At 31.3% G+C, this 27,278-nt stretch overlaps 1 protein-coding gene across 1 annotated transcript in view; it reads left to right on the top strand.

The window, feature by feature from the left end:
- Window positions 1-2,705: 2,705 nt before the first annotated feature.
- Window positions 2,706-27,278, top strand: part of alpha-Man-IIb (alpha-Mannosidase class II b) — a 93,611-nt gene continuing 69,038 nt past the window's right edge. Inside the window, exon 1 of the mRNA XM_090159696.1 lies at window positions 2,706-3,506. Within this exon, the coding sequence (XP_090015822.1) occupies window positions 3,075-3,506 (432 nt within the window). The 5' untranslated portion in view covers window positions 2,706-3,074. The remainder of the gene's footprint in view (window positions 3,507-27,278) is intronic.

Raw genomic sequence — 27,278 nt, 5'->3', positions numbered from 1 at the left:
CTAGGCCATATTCGCCGGTTCGACGCAAAACCGGGATTCTAATTGGTAGGCACAAAATGTAGTGCGTCAGGAATCCATACCTCTACTTGGAATGCTAATCGCGACAGATTTTCGTCTCGATGTGGCTGACGGTTTTTTTGACGTCACTATGTTAACTTAACAAACAACTACGTGAGAGGGGAGCTTTCGCAGAGCAGATTTTTTCTCTCGTAGGCGGGACCAAAGCCGTCAGAGTGATCTTACCATACGCGATACGGCAGGATAAGCATTCCAAGTAGAGGTATGGATTCCTGAGTGCGTGTATCACTTTTAAATTTTAAATTAAAATTTTAAAGTGTCACAAAATCAGATATGTAAATTGGGTGCTTGCTCTTAGTTTCGTAGGTATATGTCGTAGCTAAGCCCAGCCTTTAAACGGGCGCCATAACATTAATTTTACATCACATATCACAAGACAAAACGCCCCACGATACTGCGAAATAATCACGTGACCATGGCAACGAACACAAGCTGCACCCACGAGCAAGCTACGACTAATAATATGAAGCATTCTCGTTACGTCATCATTTCTATGGTGAAATTCTAGTTTTTTCCCCATTATCCCCTATAGAGTAGTAGCACTCTTATGCATTTCCCTATAGGTAAAAAACTGCCCTCAAAATGGCGGCTACTACTACTCTAAAGGACGTCACAGTGCCATTACTCTATGCAAATTTTAAACGTTTACGTGAATACCACATAAATTTAAACGTTTTAGTAAATCAATATTAGAATTTCTTCCACTTCGCACTATTATCTGCTTTCTAAAATATATTTCTAACAAAACTTCCTTATTTCAAAGCGCGGCTAGAGAAATTTTGATAAATAATATTTCTAAGCGCCACGGAAATAAGTATCTATGGTGTAGTGGTTATCACGTCCGCCTAACACGCGGAAGGTCCCAGGTTCGAGCCCTGGTAGATACAGTTGTATTTTTTTAAATGTCGAATTACATGAACAGAAGTAATATATTTCTTTTACAGCCCTGTCTAATATCATGGAGGAAATATATAATGCTTTCCTTACCAAAATAAATATGCATATGCAGTAAATTATTTAAATTTCCTATAAAATATTAATTGAAGTCATTGAGAGTTATGTATCTATGGTGTAGTGGTTATCACGTCCGCCTAACACGCGGAAGGTCCCAGGTTCGAGCCCTGGTAGATACAAAATTAAATTTTTATTTATCCCATGGCCAAACTAGATCAATAAACGTGCATTTTATTCTACCAGCCAAATAAGCTGAATCACTGATTAACGTTTAAATTAGTTCTACATTATATCATCGTTATTTTTTCCAAGAAACCTAATTAAGCCCATTAAAAAAGTAGGCTTGTTATTATTATTATTAAAATATTCATAAGTGGATAATGAGAAAAAGTACTCCTCAAACGCGACAGGGGGCGCTAAAATGTGAACCTAATGGCATGCTTTTCCGAAACAGCAAATCATCATTACGCAATCTTAAGAAAGGGGAAATGAAGTAGTTCTCGGAACGTAGTTATCGTTGATTGGTGACTAAAAACGTTGTGAGAAGGGGGGGGGGCGAACGAAAATTCCGTACTCGGTCAATGGAACATTTTCTTCCCCTTTTCAAAGAACCGACCCAAACAGATCAGTTATAAAAAGGGGCGATGAGAAGGTGCAGTTTGCGTCTGACTAAACCACCGGAACGATGTAGAAGATAATTCGAGATACCGATCAATCAAACAGGTTCTATATTTCCTTATGCGGTAAAAAATAGCGTCAGGGCTAAAACAGTGGCTCGGAGGAATTCTAGAGAAAAACGCATTTATCTTCATCGTATCACGTGTTTGGCATAGTATTAAATTACGCCCTAGTTTTATCTTCTCATTTTCCCCTGCAGGGGTCGCTCCCTATTTAAACCGAAAAACAGATCTGCATATCTCACGCGCTACATTAAACGCTAACAATATTCTTACAAGCAAACAATTTTACAACTTTTTGTTGCGTAATATAAACACTTACAATACAAAACAATCGTATGACGGATGACCTTGAGTAAATGTATTTAAGGTCACAAGTTCAGTCACCGGACACAGCGGTTGTTGGTATTTCATCGTCTAGTAATTTTAGTAAACTCGCCAAGGAAGCTTATAGAACGCTAGACAGAGGGCGGTAACTTCCTATTATACATTTGAAGATCACTCCAGAGTCAATAGAGCGATCGATTTGTACATAAACAGGGTAACAAAGAGACGGACAACACCCCCAAAACAAAGCCCGTAACAATCGGGCATTTTTTTAAATGGGGTGTTTAATCGCCTAGCGTCGCGACCAAACCCTAGGTATAACCCCAAGAGGGTGCCAAAAAACGCATTGTATCGTAACGCTGTAATTTAAAAAGCGGGGTCTCACAATGGACCCTTTGAATTCGTCAAACGAAGTTAATTCTTCGCCTTCATCCAGAACAATAGCGGGGGGGAGTGTGCCGTCTGAGGTACCTTTTACCGTAATTATTCCCATTGGGGAACGGCAAAACTTCTCTCTGACTCTTGGAGTCTGTTATTTTCGATGAATCTCTACGCTCACGCTTACGGCCACAAAAAAATAAGGGCAGTGGTAGGGGGTCCGAAATGGGGGAAGATAAGCACGCATGCGCAGCCGTCGCGGGTCGATTTTCCCAACCGAGAGACGTAAACGAATGGAGAAGAGCGTTCCCCAAACGCAACCAGAAAGAGCCCAGCCGGAAACTTATTCGCATCCCGGGTAGCAACGGGCGACGTTTCTTAACTTTTATCGTAGAACGGAGCGGAACACGATGCTCAAGGCCAGCGACCGAGGCTTAGCCGTTTGAAAAACGCGTCCGATTCGTCTGCTATCGCGTTTAGGCGCTTACGATGATCGACGCACACGCGTCAGCGATAAAGCGTAACTTAACTGAAGCTGATTTATTCGACGAATAAAGGCCGGGAATCATTCGCCGGTGGTCTGATCCGAAGCCGAAGCGAGCGGAAACGCGTGGCGTTCCTACGAAAGAATCCGTGGCAAACTGTTAACCGGTGTCCGAGATGACACCTTCGAACATGTTGCGAGTTGCGCGACGAGGGAAATTCAGATATATTCTGATAACGGGTGTAGGTTTGACTTTAATGGTGTTACTGTACCAGGGATTCGGTGGCAATATCAAAAGCGTCAGTGTACCGTCCTTCGGAAATAACGACTTTAAACGCGATAATAACAACAACCTGGAGCAATCGGACGCGCCACAGGTGAACAAGCCGGGCCTGTCCTCTTTCCTGTGGGGGTGGTCCGCCGGTAAAAGCTCGACGCGACCCACCGACGAATGCCAAGTTATACCCAAGTTAAAAGACGTGGACATTGACACCGTCGAAGTGTACCCCACGCTCAATTTTAAACCGACATACAAAACCTACTGGAACCATACGTTCGAGAAAAAGTTCATGAAGCAGAGGGAAACCTGGGATAAACTACCGCTCAGGGTAAGTGTTTCGCCGTTTGTCGTTAAGCCGGAAGATTATTAAAATTTCTTACGAAATTATCGAAATACGTTCGATTTTAAAAATTCATTTGTAAGAAGAAAAAATAGTCATGTTCAAAAATATTATATAGTTAAAATATGGTTCATAAATAAGTAAATATCCCTACGCAGTGTAAATATTTATCTCGTCCTGGGGTTTGGCGGGAAATTCGCGCCTATTAAAAAATGCGTGGAACCGACGAAGTTACACGTTTCATCTTTTCATGATAGATGGTACTTTTTTCGTAAGTAAAGTATTATAAACTTCTGGTTCCGCTTAAAAAATAGGTAGTAAAAAAACATAATCTTGACCTTGTTTTTGATATTACTCGGCGAAACAAAAGAAGGTTTCTAGGTCAGATACGACCCACCAACTTCGTGTTTTTTTATATTGGAATATTTCGATTAAAAATGACTTATCGAATAGTACAGTTTGTGTATAAGAAAGGGTGTAGTCTGAATATGGTATTTTTCCATCGGTTTGAATTAGTGCTCGGATTTCGATTAATTTTTATCCATGAATAAAATAAGCTCGGCGTTATTTAAATAACCAATAGTTGAATAAAAATGGTAAAATGTTTAAATAATCGAAAGTGAATAAGCCTATTATTTAAATAAAACAAACAATTATTTAAATAAATACCACTTTTATTCAAATAAATGCTTGGTTGCGTAAAAAACATAATTAAATAAGTTAAAATGATATTCTTTTTGACAACGTTTTTTAAATAAATCGAAAAATTTGTGGAGAATGAATGAACTATTCCGAGCACTAGTTTGAATTAACTCTTCGGACCAGCTTGTACATGTAGGGAAACTGTGTATCGATTAAATATACCAAGCGCAACGTCATTACCATTTAAGTGACAGTAAACAATTTCAAATGTGTACCTCTACCCTACGTTAAACGAACGCTTACCCATACATACCGCATGTAGCCGAAAGTATAAATTATTATTTTTTTTAAATATTTTGAATATTCGTTATCTAGATAATAAAATTTTCAAATTTAATTTATTAAACTAAGTTAGTGTAAATTAATAACTATAAATATTGTTAGTTAGTATAAATTAATAACTATAAATATTGTTAGTTAGTATAAATTAATAACTATAAATATTGTTAGTTAGTATAAATTATTACTATAAATATTGTTAGTTAGTATAAATTATTACTATAAATATTGTTAGTTAGTATAAATTAATAACTAAATATTGTTAGTATACATTAATAACAACATTGTTGTTATTAATTTATACTAACTATAAATATTTTTAGTATAAATTAATAACTATAAATGTTGTTATTAATTTATACTAACAATATTTATAGCAAATAATTTATACTAACAATATTTATAGTAATAAATTAAACTAACTAACAATATTTATAGTAATAATTTATACTAACTAACAATAATTATAATTATTATTTTATCCTAACTATAAATGTTGTTAGTATAAAATAATAATTGTAAATATTGTTAGTTAGTATAAATTATTACTAGAAATATTGTTAGTTAGTATAAATTATTACTAGAAATATTGTTAGTTAGTATAAATTATTACTATAAATATTGTTAGTTAGTTTAAATTAATAACTATAAATATTGTTAGTTAGTTTAAATTAATAACTATAAATATTGTTAGTTAGTTTAAATTAATAACTATAAATATTGTTAGTTAGTTTAAATTAATAACTATAAATATTGTTAGTTAGTTTAAATTAATAACTATAAATATTGTTAGTTAGTATAAATTATTACTATAAATATTGTTAGTATAAATTAATTACTTTAAATATTGTTAGTATAAATTAATAACTAAATATTGTTAGTTAGTATAAATTATTACTATAAATATTATTAGTTAGTTTAAATTAATAACTATAAATATTTTGAGTTAGTATAAATTAATAACTATAAATATTGTTAGTTAGTATAAATTAATAACTATAAATATTGTTAGTTAGTATAAATTAATAACTATTAATAGTGTTAGTTAGTATAAATTAATAACTATAAATATTGTTAGTTAGTATAAATTAATAACTATAAATATTGTTAGTTAGTATAAAGTAATAACTATAAATATTGTTAGTTAGTATAAAGTAATAACTATAAATATTGTTAGTTAGTATAAATTAATTACTTTAAATATTGTAATTTAGTATAAATTAATTACTTTAAATATTGTAAGTTAGTATAAATTAATAACTATAAGTCTATAAATATTGTTAGTTATTATAAATTAATTACTTTAAATATTGTTAGTTAGTATAAATTAACTTTAAATATTGTTAGTTAGTATAAATTAACTTTAAATATTGTTAGTTAGTATAAATTAACTTTAAATATTGTTAGTTAGTATAAATTAACTTTAAATATTGTTAGTTAGTATAAATTAACTTTAAATATTGTTAGTTAGTATAAATTAATTACTTAAATTATTTCAAGTAACTTACAATATTTAATGGGGTGTGTAGTGACGTAGAATTGACAGCATACCAAAAATATGAGCGCCTCTACCGATAAAAATACACAAGTTCAAAACAAATTATCATTTTTTTTTACCTAACCTTTTTTCGACACTGATACTCTCGCGCCGCTCGAATTTGGACTTTCAAACTAACTGAGTAGTACCATCCTTGGTAGTAAGTGAGAATATTTTAGACACTAGGGGGATCTGTTATCATTCCTAATGGTCATACTTATTTATTACGTTAGTTATGCTTAAAAACAATACCGCTTTTTGTACAAAAATTTTTTAAAATTAACACACTATGACTATAAATAACAGTTTTTGAACAGTTGGTACACTCGTCACAGAGTCACGTTCTATATAGAGATTGAAGTTGGCCCCAACCCCTATCCCGCCTCCGCTTGTAAAGTCTAGACAGTGAATTATTAATTTTAAAGGGTCTTCTAATCTAAGGAGGCAGCCTACGCGTCTACAAATTTTAAATAAAAGATTCCTAGAAGCAACGTACTCGTATTATCGACAACATCTCTCCGAAATAAATTCAAAATTCAATTATATTATCAAAGCCCAAACTAAACAAAAGCCTCTTAATACATTCAATATATCCAAGATCGAGGAAAAATTCGACCGTCGCGGAATTCAGGGTGACCAGACTTCCTATATTTCCTATAGTTTCCTATATTTTCAATGCCTTCCTATAAATTCCTTTATTTTCACCTATTTTCCTATATTTTCCTTTAATTTCACGGTCTTTTGAAAATAAAAGAACTTATTTTGTACGTGTCATAGAACATCTAGTGAAAACACTGCCACTTTCGAACAAAATCTTGACATGTATGGGCTTTGTAAATCCGCTAACAATTTTAAGTGATCCAATACGCGTTGTAACCCGACCACCTGAATTAATGGCTTTAAAGGTCGTTTGATGACCTAAGGTGGTGCCTTGGGTGATTAGCCTAGCTGATTATTATTATTATTTATAATGCTAGTCAAAGTATACTGATATGCAATAATTACCTTATTATTTTTCCTATATTTTCCTATAAAACACCTCTAAAATTCCTATTTTTCCTATAAAATGTTCAAAGCCTTTCCCCGGTCACCCTGGAAATTTTAAACTTTTTGCGCAGCCTTGTTTTTGCTGTTCAATAAAAGAGCTCTGCTTGGAGCAACAATGGGAAGCATCTCCCGCAGGCGCGCCATCTTTCGAACGAGATAAGGATGGGAGGGGAGTTCGATTATTACTTTATCATTGAAATAGCAGATGCCGGAATCTCACGAGAAGGCGAAACCGTGCTGAAGGATATCTATTTATTAAAAGATCTTTCAGCGGACAGTTCGTATTACGCCCAAAGCAAGTTCTCTTTGACTTGGACGGAAATGTCTGGTTATCGGGGGGTAAACTCATTTGCATATAGAGGGAAATTTATGGAGTTTGAAAGAAGGAGAGTTCAAAGGGTAATATTATATCTGGGATATACTGACTCGGTGTTCCAGGTGATTTTGGCTCGCATCTTGTTAGATACGCCGAAAAGAAAACTTAATTTAGGTCCTCAATGTTTGATAACAAAAAAATCTAATTATATTTCTCTAACCTGAATTGAATATTAATCTTAATGTGATTCGTCTGAAACATATTTTAAAAAAATCAAAAATTTCTATTTATTTGATTTAAATCGGATTTTTATTGATTTTAATAAGTGTAATTAACTATTAAGAAAGTATAACAAATCGTAATCTTAATTAATTTAATTGTTATTAACCATTAATCTTAAGCCAAGTTGCGTTATAATTCATTCTAGGTACACATTTTATATATTTGGTCTATTTTATACCATTAATTTATTCTAATAATAATAATAATAGTAATAATAATAATGTTTTTAACGTCTTAAATTAATAGTTTGAACTCACGAATATGTACATGAAATGTGTTGCCGGTACATTTTTCATAAAAATGACACATTTTGACCTATTTTGAAATTTAGTAGTTCCGTGAGCCCATTTTAAATATTAGTTCAGTTAGATTTTGATTTTAAAAATTAAACAAAATTTATTAATAATATCCATAAATAAGCAGTTATCCGAAATTTTTATGAATAATCGAAATTTTGGCGGTTAATTTATCTGTTCCGCAGAGCTCTAATATTAACAACACTGGCGAAGCCAGAAATTCGTCAAGGGGGGGGGGGTCGAAGTATGTGAATGTTAAGAGGGGGTCGAGAAGGGGTTGGAAATTTAGTACAGTCAAAGGTAGGCCCAAGGGGGGGGGGGTCTGGACCCGGAAACCCCCCTTGCCTACGCCACTAATTAACAACATTTAATATATTATCTAAAGCTTATATTAACTTAAAATAAGGGTGGTTTTAGTGTTGGTAATGTTTGCCGGTTTCAGAGGCTGTGTAAACATTGTAACTTTCCTTTGTCTCGTGTCAACGTTTAGTACCTAAATTGACATTTCCAATACATTCTGGATCAATTCTAATCTAAATTCGCTTTTACGCAGCCTGGTTTTATGCTGTACCTGTAGAAAAGCAGGGTGCAATGTTATGTAGCATTATAAAGCAAGTGGGGAGTTTAAATCTTTTAGCTTTATATTAGGCTTATTTAATTGGGTTAAGCTTTTTTTTTATGCCGTACCTATAAAAATCAGCGTGGTATGCTGTATAGCATTATAAAGCCAGTTTTTTATGCGGGGTTTTATGCTGTACCTGGAAAAATCTGGGTGATATGCTGTATAGCATTAGAAAGTCAGTTTTTTATGCGGGGTTTTATGCTGTACCTGGAAAAATCTGGGTGATATGCTGTATAGCATTAGAAAGCCAGTTTTTATGCGGGGTTTTATGCTGTACCTGGAAAAATCTGGGTGATATGCTGTATAGCATTAGAAAGCCAGTTTTTTATGCGGGGTTTTATGCCGTACCTGTAAAAATCTGGGTGATATGCTGTATAGCATTAGAAAGCCAGTTTTTTATGCGGGGTTTTATGCCGTACCTGTAAAAATCTGGGTGATATGCTGTATAGCATTAGAAAGCCAGTTTTTTATGCGGGGTTTTATGCTGTACCTGTAAAAATCTGGGTGATATTCTGTATAGCATTATAAAGTCAGTTTTTTATGCGGGGTTTTATGCTGTACCTGGAAAAATCGGGGTGCTATGTTATATAGTATTGTAACGTTTTGTGGTAACACTATTTTAATTAAAACATAACGCGAAGAGTCACCTTTATATTGAAATAGAAGTTGAATACAATCATTAACTTCTGATAAAAGTAAAATATAAAGTTAAAATTATTTAATTTTGGTCTTTAAAAGGGTCAAGGAAAAGTCAAGAAACTTAAATGTGAAACTTTTTAAACCTTTGTACAGAAGCTAAAAATTACGAGACTAAAGTCTATTTTTCTATCTCGAATAAAACTGCAAATTTGTTTCGAAGGCCTTTGATCATTTCGTCGCAACCGCACAGATGCCTTGAATTTATTCCGTAAATTTCGGTTGGGAATCTGATAGTAGCAACCGCGCTGTTGCATTTCTTATTATCTGTTGTCGGAGAGAACAATATTTATGGACGGGTTTGAAACAATCTTCCCACGAGAATCGAATCCCGGAGAAAAAGCAAATTCGTATTCAACAGAAAATTCTCTTTTATTATCCGCGCAGTTCGATATAACACGCCCAAAATTGATTTGTTTTGGATCTTTGCTATTCTTTGCCGGCCGCGTAGTTGTTTTGGAAAGTTCATGCAAATTGAAAGCGAGAGTAGTTGGCGTTAAAGATTAAAAAAATGATTGTGTATTCACCAGATCATCGAACGCGTTAAAACATTTTAACGATAAAATTTACTAGCCTTGTCGTAATTGAATGTTTGTTTTTGATAGAATATAAAAATATATTTAAATAATAATACATTCAATTAGAAGTATAAAAAGTATATAAAGGGTGCAGAAAGTATGACTATTTCAAAGTTGTCATTAATTAATTAACATAGCTAAGATTTAAAAACAGTTGTACTAATTTATTTTTAGTACTACAAGTGAGACATACCTAAAATAATTACGTTTAACGAGTCCAGGGTAAATAAAGAACGGGTAATGCCCAGATTGCTACGTTGACTTAAATTTAGGATGATAATACTAAAAATACACTAATGAAGCTTAAATATAATAATCTACATTAAATATTTATTGATCACTTTGAAATTTACGAAATAGACATTTCTAAAATGCATTAATATAACACGCGTAGGAACCTTAAGGAATTAAACAGCTAATTGGCGAAATTCGAAATTCCTGCAAATTGACCGGAAAATCTTTCTTCTATCTTTTCGCCAAATGTACTTGATATTTGGCCTTTCTTAACCTGCAACTGAGTATACACTTTGATTATAGCCAAATGATAAAGAAGCTTATTATTAAATTTCATAAATATTTTTTAAATTCATTTTTGCAAATAGGTACTTATTAAATTAAAAAAAAAGGTTTTAATGCAAAGCCTATCTACACGTAAATATTTTATTTCAGTTTTCAAGGTTATTTTTCGAGTTAGAATAAAACAAACACGCGCGAAAAAAATCGTATTTAATATTTATAAATGGATATTTTCCGATAAAATTGGCCCGAGTAGGGAGAATAATAAATAGTATTAAATCTACACAGTGATCCAAAACGTTTCCTGATGAAAGTACTTAAGAGTAATATCCCCAATACATACAAATAAGAAAGACCAATTTACTCGATAACGCGCAATAATTTATCGATTAATTATAATCCTCGAAAAAATATGCGACGCGCGTAATAATTTCCAAAACACGAATCAAAATATTTACCGAAACAAAACCAAAAAATATCGTTCTAAAAATCCGGGTCGACCAAACTTCGGACAAATTTTTATTTTAAAATAATTGAAAGGCTTCTCTTTTTATCGAAATAAAAAATACCCTCTTCCAAATTATCCTCATTATTGATTTTGCGCTCAAAAACGAACTAGCGCTGGCGACACCAATTCGAATAAAGAATTTATCGGGCCCAGAATAACAATGCAACGCTATTCAACTAAAGATCGCGTATACACCTCAAAAACTCTGAAAATTGTAATATTGAAAACGTTGCTAGCAAAAACGACTATGGTTTCGGCCAGAAAAATAATGCAATGGGATGTTTAACCCGATGGGGACGGATTGTGTCTATACAATCTTTCGTCTGTTCAGGTTGTTTGTACGCCTGGAATTTGCCTTCTACGCTTTATAAAAAGGAATTGTAATGCTCGAAAAATGGAGCCAATGAAAAAAATATTTAACGGTGTTATAGGAAACACGAGAGCAGGTCGATAGCCGCTGTATTACGTCGTGTAAAAGCTGTAATCGTTTGTGCCTATTTATGGTACATTATTGGGAAAGTAAAATAGCCACGTCCGTATTTTCGAATAAACTTTCATAGTTCCAAATTTTCCTATTTTGAATTTAATGTGCGTCCGTTTTTACAGTACTAAATGCTTGTTGGGGTTTAGTGAGGAATTTTAATATATTCATTTTATATTATATGTAATATTTCAATATTTATTAATTTAATATTATTTTTTATTATGTGTAATATTTCAATATTTATTAACTTTATATTATTTTTATTATATTTAAAATTTCAATATTTATTAACTTTATATATTTTAGTATATATAATATTTCAATATTTATTAACTTTACATTATTTTTTATTATAGGTGTATTATATTTCAATATTTATTAACTTCATATTTTTTATTATATATAATATTTCAATATTTATTAATTTTATATAATTTATGTATAATATTTTAATATTTATTAATTTAATATTATTTTTTATTATATGTAATATTTCAATATTTATTAATTTAATATTATTTTTTATTATATGTAATATTTCAATATTTATTAAGTTAATATTATTTTTTATTATGTGTAATATTTCATTATTTATTAATTTAATATTATTTTTTATTATGTGTAATATTTCAATATTAACTTTATATTATTTTATTATATTTAAAATTTCAATATTTATTAACTTTATATATTTTAGTATATATAATATTTCAATATTTATTAACTTTACATTATTTTTTATTATAGGTGTATTATATTTCAATATTTATTAACTTCATATTTTTTATTATAGGTGTATTATATTTCAATATTTATTAACTTCATATTTTTTATTATATATAATATTTCAATATTTATTAATTTTATATAATTTTTATGTATAATATTTTAATATTTATTAATTTTATATTATATTATTTATATTGTATTTTAATAATTATTAATATTCTATCATTTTTATCATATATAATATATTTATTAATTTTATATTTTAATTATATAATATTGTAATATTTATTAATTTTATATTTTTACTACATAATATTTTAATATTTGTTAATTATATATTTTTATTACATAATGTTTTAATATTTATTAATTTTATATTTTTATTACATAATATTTTAATATTTATTAATTTTATATTTTTATTACATAATATTTTAATATTTATTAATTTTATATTTTTATTACATAATATTTTAATATTTATTAATTTTATATTTTTATTACATAATATTTTAATATTTATTAATTTTATATTTTTATTACATAATATTTTAATATTTATTAATTTTATATTTTTATTACATAATATTTTAATATTTATTAATTTTATATTTTTATTACATAATATTTTAATATTTATTAATTTTATATTTTTATTACATAATATTTTAATATTTATTAATTTTATATTTTTATTACATAATATTTTAATATTTATTAATTTTATATTTTTATTACATAATATTTTAATATTTATTAATTTTATATTTTTATTACATAATATTTTAATATTTATTAATTTTATATTTTTATTACATAATATTTTAATATTTATTAATTTTATATTTTTATTACATAATATTTTAATATTTATTAATTTTATATTTTTATTACATAATATTTTAATATTTATTAATTTTATATTTTTATTACATAATATTTTAATATTTATTAATTTTATATTTTTATTACATAATATTTTAATATTTATTAATTTTATATTTTTATTACATAATATTTTAATATTTATTAATTTTATATTTTTATTACATAATATTTTAATATTTATTAATTTTATATTTTTATTACATAATATTTTAATATTTATTAATTTTATATTTTTATTACATAATATTTTAATATTTATTAATTTTATATTTTTATTACATAATATTTTAATATTTATTAATTTTATATTTTTATTACATAATATTTTAATATTTATTAATTTTATATTTTTATTACATAATATTTTAATATTTATTAATTTTATATTTTTATTACATAATATTTTAATATTTATTAATTTTAGATTTCATTTCATTAACACTTACTTTTAAATCATTTTTTTCACGAATAATGTTTTTTGTATTTTAAAACTTATTTTTAAATCATCATTTTCACAAATAATGTTTTTTGTATTTTAAAACTTATTTTTAAATCATTATTTTCATAAATAATTTTTATATTTTTAAACTTATTTTTAAATCATTATTGTCACAAATATTTTTTATTGTATTTTAATACCTAATTTAAATCATTATTTTCCTAAATAATTTTGGTTATATTTTAATATTTATTAATTAAAAAAACTGGTGGTGTAGCATAAAAAAAAGGTCCTCCTCTATATTTACGCCACTGACAGTTCACCCGTCGTGGCGTATGGGTTGAGTTGGGAATAAATAGAGGTACAACTAAATCTGGCTGGCGCGGAACCAATTTCGTTCAATAAGGAGACTTTATCAACTTTATCGTTCTACCGTGGTGGCAACTATATTGCAATTGAATTTTTCGCGAATCTGATGCGAAATTTAAATGTATGATTACTCGTAACAAACAAACCTTTGAAGTTGTTTAAAAATAATTTTATTCTGTCAACACGATCCTTTTTAACTCAAGTTACGGTGAGTTAGCTAATAATTATTTATTTTTAGCCATATAACTTTACAAAATATAGATGGCGCTACCGCCTAATTATAAAGATGAATTTCGTAGAGTCTTCTTAGAACAGGTCCCGCGTAACCATGGCAACCGAAATCGTAATTGTAATTCTAGCAGTATTATTCCCAATTCAATGGGCGTATGGCTCTGCTTATGGGCCCCTATAAATAACGGGGGCCCAAATGCACCGCGAGGGGTGTTTTGGCCCAGTTACGTCACAGCTGCTTGCGTTACTTACCAGCATTTAAACATAATTTTACTACACGAGACGAAAAATATTTGCGTCAAAATAGTTCTTTAACTTATTGACTTTAAATAAAATTTTTAATCTTCATTGTCCTCTTAAAATCGGGCATTATTACTCCCATAATAGTTAGCTCCATACGGGTCTGTAGGCGACTACCAACTTTTTTCTATTGAGAGTCGAGCTCGAAAATGGCGAAATTGGTCGTAAACCGCACCGGGGCAGGACGAAAGTACTACTTTCACCCTGCCAATATATTTCGCTCGTTTTCCATATTATTCTTAACGATTATAGGGACAATTGGTAATGTATTCGAAAGGCGGCTCTATATTTCTGCAATGAAAATCGGTCCACCGCGCAACTCGCACTGCGCAGGCGGAATTATGTGCTAGCGATTATATTGCCAGCTCTATATTTACGCGGTTTCCGATTTACGTGATAGCCTTATCAATTTTGAGAAGAGCGCCGCGTTTCAAGCCATTATTCTGGCAAAATGTTAATTTGGGGGCGAGGGGAAGGGGGTATTTTTATCAGCTTTCCTGAGAGCGTAGCACACGCTATCCGATTCTGAACTGCATTGTTACGGGTCCTCCAAACTTCGAAAAGCCCTTGCCATTCGGTACAGCAGGAGGGGGCCCTTCTATTTGCATCAAGAGCGGAAAAATCGAAATCTAATTTATTTATCAATGATGGAAAGATTGTTCGTTATTGAGGAAATTCTGGTTTGCTAGCGTCAACTCTATTTATTCACGAATTCGATAACGCACAAAGTCGATTTTCATAAACATTAAATGAAAATTCTCACTTTCTACGAAATAATTTCAATTTGACGCTGACGGGGACAATCTGTACCGAGATGTAGGAACCGAAATTTTAAGGCTTCCTTAGGAAATTCTAATTGAAGGGAGCCAGAGGTTGAAGGGATCAGTTTTCCTGGAGTGCGAGGTAGGAGTGATCTGATTGATATTAGAAAAGGATGGAGAGATCTGATTTAACGTAGGTGGAGGTGACTAAATGGAAGGAGCCACCCGATGGTAATGACTAAATGGAAGGAGCCACCCGATGGTAATGACTAAATGGAAGGAGCCACCCGATGGTAATGACTAAATGGAAGGAGCCACCCGATGGTAATGACTAAATGGAAGGAGCCACCCGATGGTAATGACTAAATGGAAGGAGCCACCCGATGGTAATGACTAAATGGAAGGAGCCACCCGATGGTAATGACTAAATGGAAGGAGCCACCCGATGGTAATGACTAAATGGAAGGAGCCACCCGATGGTAATGACTAAATGGAAGGAGCCACCCGATGGTAATGACTAAATGGAAGGAGCCACCCGATGGTAATGACTAAATGGAAGGAGCCACCCGATGGTAATGACTAAATGGAAGGAGCCACCCGATGGTAATGACTAAATGGAAGGAGCCACCCGATGGTAATGACTAAATGGAAGGAGCCACCCGATGGTAATGACTAAATGGAAGGAGCCATCTAATAAATTGAAGTAATAGGATTTCGTACAAAGAAATTTTTATAACAAATTGGGAATTATCTTGATATGTACCTTTACTATACTATTCCTTTATCTAACACTGATAACAAATCATCGTATGTAAATATGGGGGCGTAACGGACTTCATCTTGTATATAAATAGCGATTTTCTCCTATTGTACATATGTCATCATCGACCTAGTAATTAATACACGTTTTTTACTCGTAACTACATTTGTTGTCATTCCGTAAATACGCAACGGGTATTATCTTTAGAAACTCTAAGATTACTTCAGCTGAAAAAAATACTCTAAACGCAATATAGAGCCCCATAAAACCTCTTAAGAGTTCTAATGATTCTTTAGAAAATCTCTAGAAATAAATGTATACGGGATAAACAAAGCTAATTAGACATTTAATTAAATTATAATATCAAGCACGTATTTAATTAAAGTGCGATAAATATATAAATACTTTATCAATATTTATAAATAAATACTTTATCAATATTTATAAATAAATACTTTATCAATATTTATAAATAAATACTTTATCAATATTTATAAATAAATACTTTATCAATATTTATAAATAAATACTTTATCAATATTTATAAATAAATACTTTATCAATATTTATAAATAAATACTTTATCAATATTTATAAATAAATACTTTATCAATATTTATAAATAAATACTTTATCAATATTTATAAATAAATACTTTATCAATATTTATAAATAAATACTTTATCAATATTTATAAATAAATACTTTATCAATATTTATAAATAAATACTTTATCAATATTTATAAATAAATACTTTATCAATATTTATAAATAAATACTTTATCAATATTTATAAATAAATACTTTATCAATATTTATAAATAAATACTTTATCAATATTTATAAAAAATACTTTATCAATATTTATAAATAAATACTTTATCAATATTTATAAATAAATACTTTATCAATATTTATAAATAAATACTTTATCAATATTTATAAATAAATACTTTATCAATATTTATAAATAAATACTTTATCAATATTTATAAATTAATACTTTATCAATATTTATAAATTAATACTTTATCAATATTTATAAATTAATACTTTATCAATATTTATAAATTAATACTTTATCAATATTTATAAATTAATACTTTATCAATATTTATAAATAAATACTTTATCAATATTTATAAATTAATACTTTATCAATATTTATAAATTAATACTTTATCAATATTTATAAATTAATAAGTACCTTATTATTTTAGTAAAAAAGTAAAATGAACGCTTAAAAAATTTAATTGACAGTACATGTGAATATTTTTTAAGGCCGACTACATAATTATTCGGTTTACTCTGTCTTTCACTGGAAGTTGACTCGCTGCAAGACACATGTGTTATGCAAGCAACCAATTACCAGTGAAAGACAGAGTAAACCGAATAACTATGTAGTCGGCTTTTAATCGGTAGCATTGAAAATGGGCATAACTTAATTCATGAATCGCAACATGCTGCCATAGCGGAACCTTGAGGCTCGCGACACCCACACTGTCACCCACGGCCACAAAAAGAGAACGGATAATAACATAACCCAAAAAACTCTGTCATTTGAATAACCCGTTCTTCGGAGTAGGAACTCTGAACAACGACTAGATTCCGGGAAAAAGGGGGGAACGAGATGAAAATCACTATCTCATTTACATTCCCAAAATAATAATCAGCTAGGCTAATACCCAAGGCACCACCTTAGGCCTAAGTCATCATGCGACTTTTGAAGCCATTAATTCAGGTGGCCGGGTTACAATGCGTAGGAGGGTGGTGGCAAGCCCTGCATGCCACGCGATCGAGCCAACAGCTCCCTACACTCACTATTACCGTTAACCTCAACAAGTTTTTATGGAAGGGGAAACCGAAGAGCTCGGGGGAAAACCCCTTAAACCAGTGGGGAGAGAACTTGCAAACTCAACGCAGAAGGAGTTGTTCCGAGTTTTCACCCAGTGCCACAAGCTGGGATCGAACCCGGCTCCTCTTGCTGCGAGGCGAAAGTGCTAACCACTCCGCCACCCCACTTACTCGGCGAAAAGAGCCTAGCGACAATGGCGCTCTGCTGGACGGAAGATAGAACAAGTGGCCCAAAGGCCAAGTATAGTCCGGCGCTGAAGTCACCATATTGATGAAACGGAATATTTGGCGATAAAAGCGTTGCAATAATATTCAAATATTAACTTTATTTAAGTTATTTAATATTAACGTAATTCTGAATGTAACGTTTATATTAACGTAATTCTGAATGTAACGTTTATATTAACGTAATTCTGAATGTAACGTTTATATTAACGTAATTCTGAATGTAACGTTTATATTAACGTAATTCTGAATGTAACGTTTATATAACCGTAATTCTGAATGTAACGTTTATATTAACGTAATTCTGAATGTAACGTTTATATAACCGTAATTCTGAATGTAACGTTTATATTAACGTAATTCTGAATGTAACGTTTATATTAACGTAATTCTGAATGTAACGTTTATATTAACGTAATTTCGAAAGTAACGTTAATGTTAACGTAATTTTTAATGTAACGTTAATGTTAACGTAATTATTAATGTAACGTTAATGTTAACGTAATTATTAATGTAACGTTAATGTTAACGTAATTATTAATGTAACGTTAATGTTAACGTAATTATTAATGTAACGTTAATGTTAACGTAATTATTAATGTAACGTTAATGTTAACGTAATTATTAATGTAACGTTAATGTTAACGTAATTATTAATGTAACGTTAATGTTAACGTAATTATTAATGTAACGTTAATGTTAACGTAATTATTAATGTAACGTTAATGTTAACGTAATTATTAATGTAACGTTAATGTTAACGTAATTATTAATGTAACGTTAATGTTAACGTAATTATTAATGTAACGTTAATGTTAACGTAATTATTAATGTAACGTTAATGTTAACGTAATTATTAATGTAACGTTAATGTTAACGTAATTATTAATGTAACGTTAATGTTAACGTAATTATTAATGTAACGTTAATGTTAACGTAATTATTAATGTAACGTTAATGTTAACGTAATTATTAATGTAACGTTAACGTAATTATTAATGTAACGTTAACATTAACGGTAACATTAACGTAATTATTAATGTAACGTTAACATTAACGGGGTGGTATTCTGAATGTGACGTTAATATTAACGTGGTGGTATTCTGAATGTAACGTTAATATTAACGTTATTCTAAATTGCCCTCCCGAAATTCCAGCGACGAAGCGAAGCGAAAAAACCTTCTAACCAAATCTAAAATTTTTAAATTTGTCACTTTTATCAGAATATAATTGTCGCGCCATCTATAACGCGCCGTTCAAAAAAAAAGAGCTGGCCATGCATTGGCCGCGAGAAGAGGCCAAAAAGTTATCACGAAAAATATGTAGACGACGTCAATTTAGAAAGTCAGGGGGGGGGGGCAGGATAAAGGCTGGCACCCTCGTTTGCCTGTGCGTTGGGGGGGGGGGGTGGTTACGAAAGCCAGATTACGCTGCCGAAGAGCCAAGGCAGAAAAGATCCTTTGATAAAAAGGCAGAAGTAGCGCGTTACACTTTTTTCGGACGATGCCAGATCCGAGCAGCTGCGTTGGAGCACCATTCCAATTCTGTCCCCGAGTTGCCAGGTGTAATTGACGCATCCCTCTAGCCCAAGTGAGAATAGTTCTAGCCCAAAATATAAAAATACATTTCTGGAATTGGATTCATTAAAATTATATTAATAAGCTCGAAAAATAATTTGTCAGCCAGTGTCGATATTTTTCGACGCACGTGTAGTTAGGCAAATAAACAGACGATTATTTTAGTTTGACGTCGTACTTCAACATGACCTCCATGACGTATGACGTCAAATTAGGCTTCCCTTCGTTGTGAAAGTATCATAATAATATTTATAAATAAAATGAATAAATAAATATTTATTTTTAAAACTGATAGTGCACTGTGTGTATTGAAACTAGCTCAATATTTTGTCAAAACAGAATGCCCTCGAAAATCTTTGGTTAACATAAATTGTCACCTATTTCTTTAAATATCCCGTATTTTCGCCTAAAATTAAAGAAATAAAGTAAAAACGTTTAATGAAGACCAAATTATCGCTAATAATTATTAATAACAATTAATTAGTTATTAATAAAAATTTATTATTAACAATATTTTATAACAGAAATAGAAATATAACAATAAAAGCTAATTAATCAACATAATAAATAATAATAATAACCAGGCTAATATCGTAATATTAATATGCTTTTAATGAAATATAATCGTACGCCTCTTAGAGCGAGTGTCGGCTCGACCTGTACTAACTCTTTTGTCAGCAGATGTCGCTAGCGTCGACATCAAAACAAGATGCTTAAGCTACATTTTGATCCAAAAGTGGGACATCAAAGTACTCCTTACGTTGATTGGCTCGTTTGTAAATTTAACAATAACTTAAATTATAGTAGTTAATAAAATATATTTTATTTGGGATATATAATTTAGGTAGAGTATAAGTCGTCTAATTATAATACTCAACAATGGTTCTTTCGCTATTTTGAATCTTAGCTTTCTGTGCCATTTATAGATGGCACCACGCTCTCCAGTAAAGTCGTTTTTTCGAAGAATCGGAGAGATTCATTGCCATCTCTAATAACAATGGTCTTATCATAATACAGGTGGCAATGACAGAGCCGACAGTAGCTTTAACTAAACCTAAAAACTCGTCACCCGCTCAATCTTTTATTTCTAGCCAGATACCTTTGAAAAGAAGCCAAATTTGGCTGGAAAACCAATCCACTGGCAACCGGTTGTATGATAAGGAACTGGTGAAGGCATATAGATGGGTAGAGCCATTGCCTCTAAATCTCATTACGAGTCAACCTCAGCAACGCTGGAGTGTTTGGAAGCAAAGGCTTAGTTAATAGGAAGGGGGGGGGTGCACTAACGGGCCTAGACGGGTAAGGATCAGGGAAGAGGGGCTAGCGATGTTCCTGACGCCGGGAATCTGGATGATAGTGGATCACCCCGATGTTGAAAAAGAAACATTCCATCTACGCTTATACATTTTCACTGGGTCAACGGACGCCGCTCACCCGCGTCACCCGCCGCAAACTTTACCGGCCCCGCTCGCTTTGATTAAGACGCGGAGTAACCCCGGATTGAACAGTAGGGGAAAGTTTCCAAAAACTTTTTCCAACTGTCTGACGTGATATAATGGCGACATACGTTATGAGAGCTCTTTCTTTTGGCTATCTTTCCGCAGCTAGTTTTCCACCCGTGAAGTCTGCCGGCCCCTTCAGCCGGCTTTTCCTGTTTCGCTTCGCTGTGCCACGGCAAAGTTTTCCTTCATCTTTTTTTGTTGCCGTTGAAAAGAGGAGGATGTTGACGGGATTTATTCTACATTTTTTTTCTCTATCGATACGAAATAAGGGGGGTCGGAATTTTCTATAAGGGGGGGGGGGTTTCGTAAAAAATGTTGCTTCTTTTCTAGCGTTAGAAGTTCAAAATAACGAGCTACGTTGTTATTCCAAGAATGTATTTATTTATGTTTAGGGAGAATGACTGTTTTGAGACGATTTTGAACCCCCTAGTGCTCTAAGAGTAAGCTGCTTCCCCCTTGCTTCTCTGAAATTGGTATCTTCTAACGACATCGAAGAGCACGCCGGTGGCATCCCCCCTTCCCCCTCGAGTCGGGATCTAAATAAAATACCCAAAAAACACGCGGGTTTTTTGGGATATGACCCACTTAAAAAAACTCACTATGAAACCCGGGGTTTTTTGGGATATGACCCACTTAAAAAAACTCACTATGAAACCCGGGTTTTTTTTTGGGATATGACCCACTTAAAAAAACTCACTATGAAACCCGGGTTTTTTTTTGGGATATGACCCACTTAAAAAAACTCACTATGAAACCCGGGTTTTTTTTGGGATATGACCCACTTAAAAAAACTCACTATGAAACCCGGGTTTTTTTTGGGATATGACCCACTTAAAAAAAACTCACTATGAAACCCGGGGTTTTTTTTGGGATATGACCCACTTAAAAAAACTCACTATGAAACCCGCGGCTTTTTTTTATATGACCTACTTAAAAAAAACCACTATGAAACCCGCGGGTGTTTTTTTTTGATACGACCCACTTAAAAAAACCACTATGAAACCCGCGGGTGTTTTTTTTGATACGACCCACTTAAAAAAACCACTATGAAACCCGCGGGTGTTTTTTTTTTATACGACCCACTTAAAAAAACCACTATGAAACCCGCGGGTGTTTTTTTTTTTGATACGACCCACTTAAAAAAACCACTATGAAACCCGCGTTTTTTTTTTGATACGACCCACTTAAAAAAACCCACTATGAAACCCGCGTTTTTTTTATACGACCCACTATGAAACCCGCTGGTTTTTTTTCGATACGACCCACTTCAAAAAACCCACTATGAAACCCGCGGGGGTTTTTGTAGATACGACCCACTTCAAAAAAACACTATGAAACCCGCGGGTTTTTTTGGATACGACCACTTAAAAAACGTTTCAGTTTTATATGATCTATGTAGAATTTTATGACATTTAAAAGTTAACCTCCAATCGTTTTTCGTTATTTCTTTTTCGGCCATTTCGATAGGATTTTGAAGGGTCCCTTTAAACATTCAAGGCCCCTAAAAGTACCAAAAAAGTCAGATAAATCTTAACGAATAATTCCGAAGACAAGCAAACAGTACAAAAACCCTCAACAATCGCGAATAAACTCGATTGAATAATATCAAACCGTACCAAAAATCACCCTAAAAGTAAAAGTAGCCTCGAACCATTTTTGACATTCCGCTTTCATAAAGAGCGAATAATAAACCTGTCACTAGAAATATGTCCCAATGGGGGACCCGCAATCACCGAGAATTGTCAGATGATGCTCGATTCTTTTTCGTGTGTAAATCTCCGGATATACAATTCATAAACGTTCTCTTTGAGACCCTGCAGGAAAAAGAGAACATCGAAAACTGGCGCGCAAATACCACTTTTTTTATTGTTGACTCGCGGTAAATGGGGAGAGGAGGGGGGTTGAGATATACGGTTATATTTAAAGCGAGGTACAAGTCACGTTAATAACAGAATGGATGCGACACGGGGAAACGAGATTACGGGGGAAAAGCATTTAAGCGACGACGCCAGCGGAAGAGAGAAGCCACGCGCTTTCGTCCGTTGTCATAGTGACGATTGAATTTCTATCTTTCGTTCCTCTCGCGGCCACTTTTACGGGGAGGCGGAAACAAGAAGTCACGAATACACTTACGCGATACTGTGCCCAGCCGGATTTATACTAAATTATATTCTAAAAATAGAAGTTGAGTTTAGCGGTACAGCTGTATTTGAAACAGGAACTTTACCAATCGCGTCCATTCCCGTTGAAATAATACCCATTCCCATAATATTAAAGATCAAATATTGGTCTTCCAACCATTCGAATTCCATTTTAAATAAATATTCTCATTCCCGACCATTCCTGAATTCAAAATTACCTTTTCAATCCATTCCCTAACCGAAATCAAGATATCAATCGAACCTTTTTCTTACAGAAATTCGGCTATTAATCCGATTACCATCCATTCCCGATTTAAAGTATTGCGATCAGATTTGAAATACATCCCCGATCATACCCGACCATTCCCGATCTCAAAATAACCTTTGCAACCAAAAATAAAATATTAAAATTGTTTCCCGCCCATTCCCGACTCAAAGTATTGCGATCAGATTGAAAATCCATCCCTAACCATTCCCGATCTCAAAATTACCTTTTCCATCCATTCCCTAACCGAAATCAAGATATCAATCGAATCCCCGCCCATTCCGTATTCCATGTATTGCTATCAGATTAAAAATCCATCCCAGACCTTTCCCGATCTCAAAATAACATTCTCCATCCATTCCCTAACCAAAAATAAAATATAAAAATTGTTTCCCGCCCATTCCCGATTCAATGTATTGCGATTTATTTAAAATACATCCCTGACCATTCCCGATCTCAAAATAACCTTTTCCATATTCTCAAATCCATTCCCTAACCAAAAATAAAATATAAAAATTGTTTCCCGCCCATTCCCGATTCAATGTATTGCGACCATATTTAAAATCCATCCCCTACCAATCCCGATGTCAAAATTACCTTTTACCCTTTTCGATACATTTCCTAACCGAAAATATAATATCAATCTGATCCTCGCCCATTCTCGCGGTTACCGTTTTAAATAATAAAAAATAATTGTAAATACAAGTACACAAATAAATAAATACTAATAATAAATGTTTAAAAACGTTTTCTTGGGTTTTCTCTAATTTGTACTGAAAATGGGTTCCTGGATGTTTCCAGAAAATCCCCGTCAAAGTCAAATGTAGAGTCTGTGCTACCGCGAATGATCTTAAACTAGTTTTTGATTCATACTGTCAACAAAGATGGGCACTATCGTATCTTTTTTTAATCTGATACTTTTTTGATCGATTTCAGAAATATACCTTATAATTCTATCAATTTTGAAACGGTTTTTCACCCAAAAAATTCTATACAAATTGATTAGTATTAGTGATTAGTATTAGTGATAAAAAATTAAGAGGAAAAAAATTGAGCGATTAAAGTTATTCATTTTTGATTTGAAAATGATATTTATACGTTGTGGGGTTTAAAAAAAATTGATCTTGATAGTGATATTGGCGCCATCTTGATGATTTTGAGAGGTAAATAGATAGATAGGCAAAAAAGTTCCCATCTCTCACTGTTCTGGCAGCCATGTTTGGCAGAGGGCAAGACAGTCGATGAGGATTTTATGGAAAAAAGGATTGCCTTATTTGCAAATTCTATCAGACAGACAAGCAAAGCGATGATAAAATCCGAAAACCTGAACCCGGATTTCCCAGTCAGAAAGATTCGTTTCTGACGTGAGGGATAGATAACTTTTTCGACTAATCATGGAAGAGAAAATATCAGATACCCGTACTAGAATACTACAACCGTTCTCTTTTTATTTGTCCCATATCAGTGCAATCCCCGGCTACGAATATGGAAGTGTTTGAGAAGGACCTAGATGTCCCCCAGGGAGAAATATCGCCTTCCTCCCACTCGCAAAAATAACAAAAAAAGGTTACTTTTGTTTTTCTTTCCCGAGTGGTGGCGCGTTGGGCGAGAAAAAAACAAGTCTTTTTTATATTCGCGGTGACTGAGATGAATAACATTATTACTACTAGAATCCCCTAAAAATATATGATCCTTTTACGCGAGGAAACAAGGTAGTCCAAGGCAAAATATAGTCCGGCGTTCAGGTCGATATTTACATTCGCGTAATAGTGTCAATTTTAATTTAATAGTGTCAATTTTAAACTAATATTGTCTTATTTTTAAACTAATATTGTCTTATTTTTAAACTAATATTGTCTTATTTTTAAACTAATATTGTCTTATTTTTAAACTAAGTCTTATTTTTAAACTAATATTGTGTTATTTTTAAACTAACATTGTATTATTTTAAAACTAATATTGTATTATTTTAAAACTAATATTGTATTATTTTTAAACTAATATTGTCTTATTTTTAAACTAATATTGTGTTATTTTAAAATTAATATTGTCTTATTTTTAAACTAATCTTGTCTTATTTTAAAATTAATATTGTGTTTTTAAAATTAATATTGTCTTATTTTTTAATTTAATATTGGTCTTAATTTTTAATTTAATATTTGTCTTAATTTTTAATTTAATATTTGTCTTAATTTTTAATTTAATATTTTTGTAATTTTTAATTTAATATTAATTTCGTAATTTTTAATTTAATATTAATTTTGTAATTTTTAATTTGATATTAATTTTGTAATTTTTAATTTGATATTAATTTTGTAATTTTTAATTTGATATTAATTTTGTAATTTTTAATTTGATACTAATTTTGTAATTTTTAATTTGATACTAATTTTGTAATTTTTAATTTGATACTAATTTTGTAATTTTTAATTTGATACTAATTTTGTAATTTTTAATTTGATACTAATTTTGTAATTTTTAATTTAATATTCATTTTGTAATTTTTAATTTAATATTCATTTTGTAATTTTTAATTTAATATCATTTTTAAATTTAATATTGTCTTAATTTCCAAACCATTTTAAGTTTGACCTCCAGCTCCACAAGATAGGGGACTCTGTATACTCTGGGAGCCAACTTGCGTGTACCCGAAGCACGCCCTCTTCCTTTGGCGATGGTTACAACCAACACGAAATTTATGAAATTATTCCCTTTACCAAAGTATAATCCCGGCGCCATCTATGACGCACCGGATTAAAAAGAAATAATAAAAACCTATAAATGTTAGGTTTCTCTTTTTATGTGACAGAAGAATCGTGTATCTTCGGTAAAGGAATAATAAAAAGATCAGGCACAACTGTCGCGTTATACATTTTGATTGTTTCACCCCCCTCTGCCGGCTGCCCCCCCCCCCCCCTCGGTATCAGAAGTAGGGTTAGAATTCATATTTCGAATTTTCTTTGGAATATAGAAACATATTCATTTTAAGAGCGTGGGGAAGGAGTGTGAGTAGCTAATATAATATATTCAAAGTGGAATATTGTGTATATTATTGGTGCGGTCATTCAACTGTTAACTGAAAAGTAGCTTTTATTTTTCGGTATCGAATTTTAGATTTTATAACAGCTCGAGAAAATGTAAGAGTGAATTTATCAGTTTGCACAATTTCCATTTTCTTCAACTCACTTCTGGATTTTATATACATTTCAACAGGGTGGGTTGATTTAAAAAATTTGATATAAATCAAGTGATGTTTTAAAAAATATATTTGATTTAAATCACACAACATTTGTATTTCAATGGAGGAATAAAAAATGACAATATTTTCTTAAAAGATTAAAATACATAGACAATTTGAAAAAAATATTAAATACTAAATAGTAATTAAATTTAATTAAGGTTCCATTTAATTCAAAATTAGCTAACTGATAAAATTAAATTATCAGTTAATTATATTAAAGGGTATTTAACTTCCGGTATTTGGTGTGAAGCACCAACGTTTGCCGCTCTTGCCGCTCTGGCCTTTGGCTTAGAAAATGTTTGGCGCCACTGTACAGGGTTATTTGAAAAATTGAAAGGCTCTTCCATAAAGATTGCTTTGCAGGTTATATTCCTTTTAAATTGTATAAAAATCAATAAATTATTAAATTCAATAAAATTAAAAAATATAAAAAAAATTGATTAGATTTTTATCAAAAAAAAATTTATGTGATTTCCAATGTACCTGGAGAAAGGTGTGAAATATTACACGAGGAGAGGCAGAGGGGCGTGGTTTTTCTACCATGAATCAAGAGGTAAACCTAATCTCTGTTCAACCTGAATACATTTTTCTTCGCGTCTAAACGAAATTTCCGA

The sequence above is a fragment of the Leiobunum rupestre genome, chromosome 10 (assembly GCF_980474605.1).
Source record: "Leiobunum rupestre chromosome 10, qqLeiRupe1.1.hap1, whole genome shotgun sequence".
NCBI classification, from domain to species: Eukaryota; Metazoa; Arthropoda; class Arachnida; order Opiliones; family Sclerosomatidae; genus Leiobunum; species Leiobunum rupestre.
This window is presented reverse-complemented; position numbering and strand designations above follow the sequence as displayed.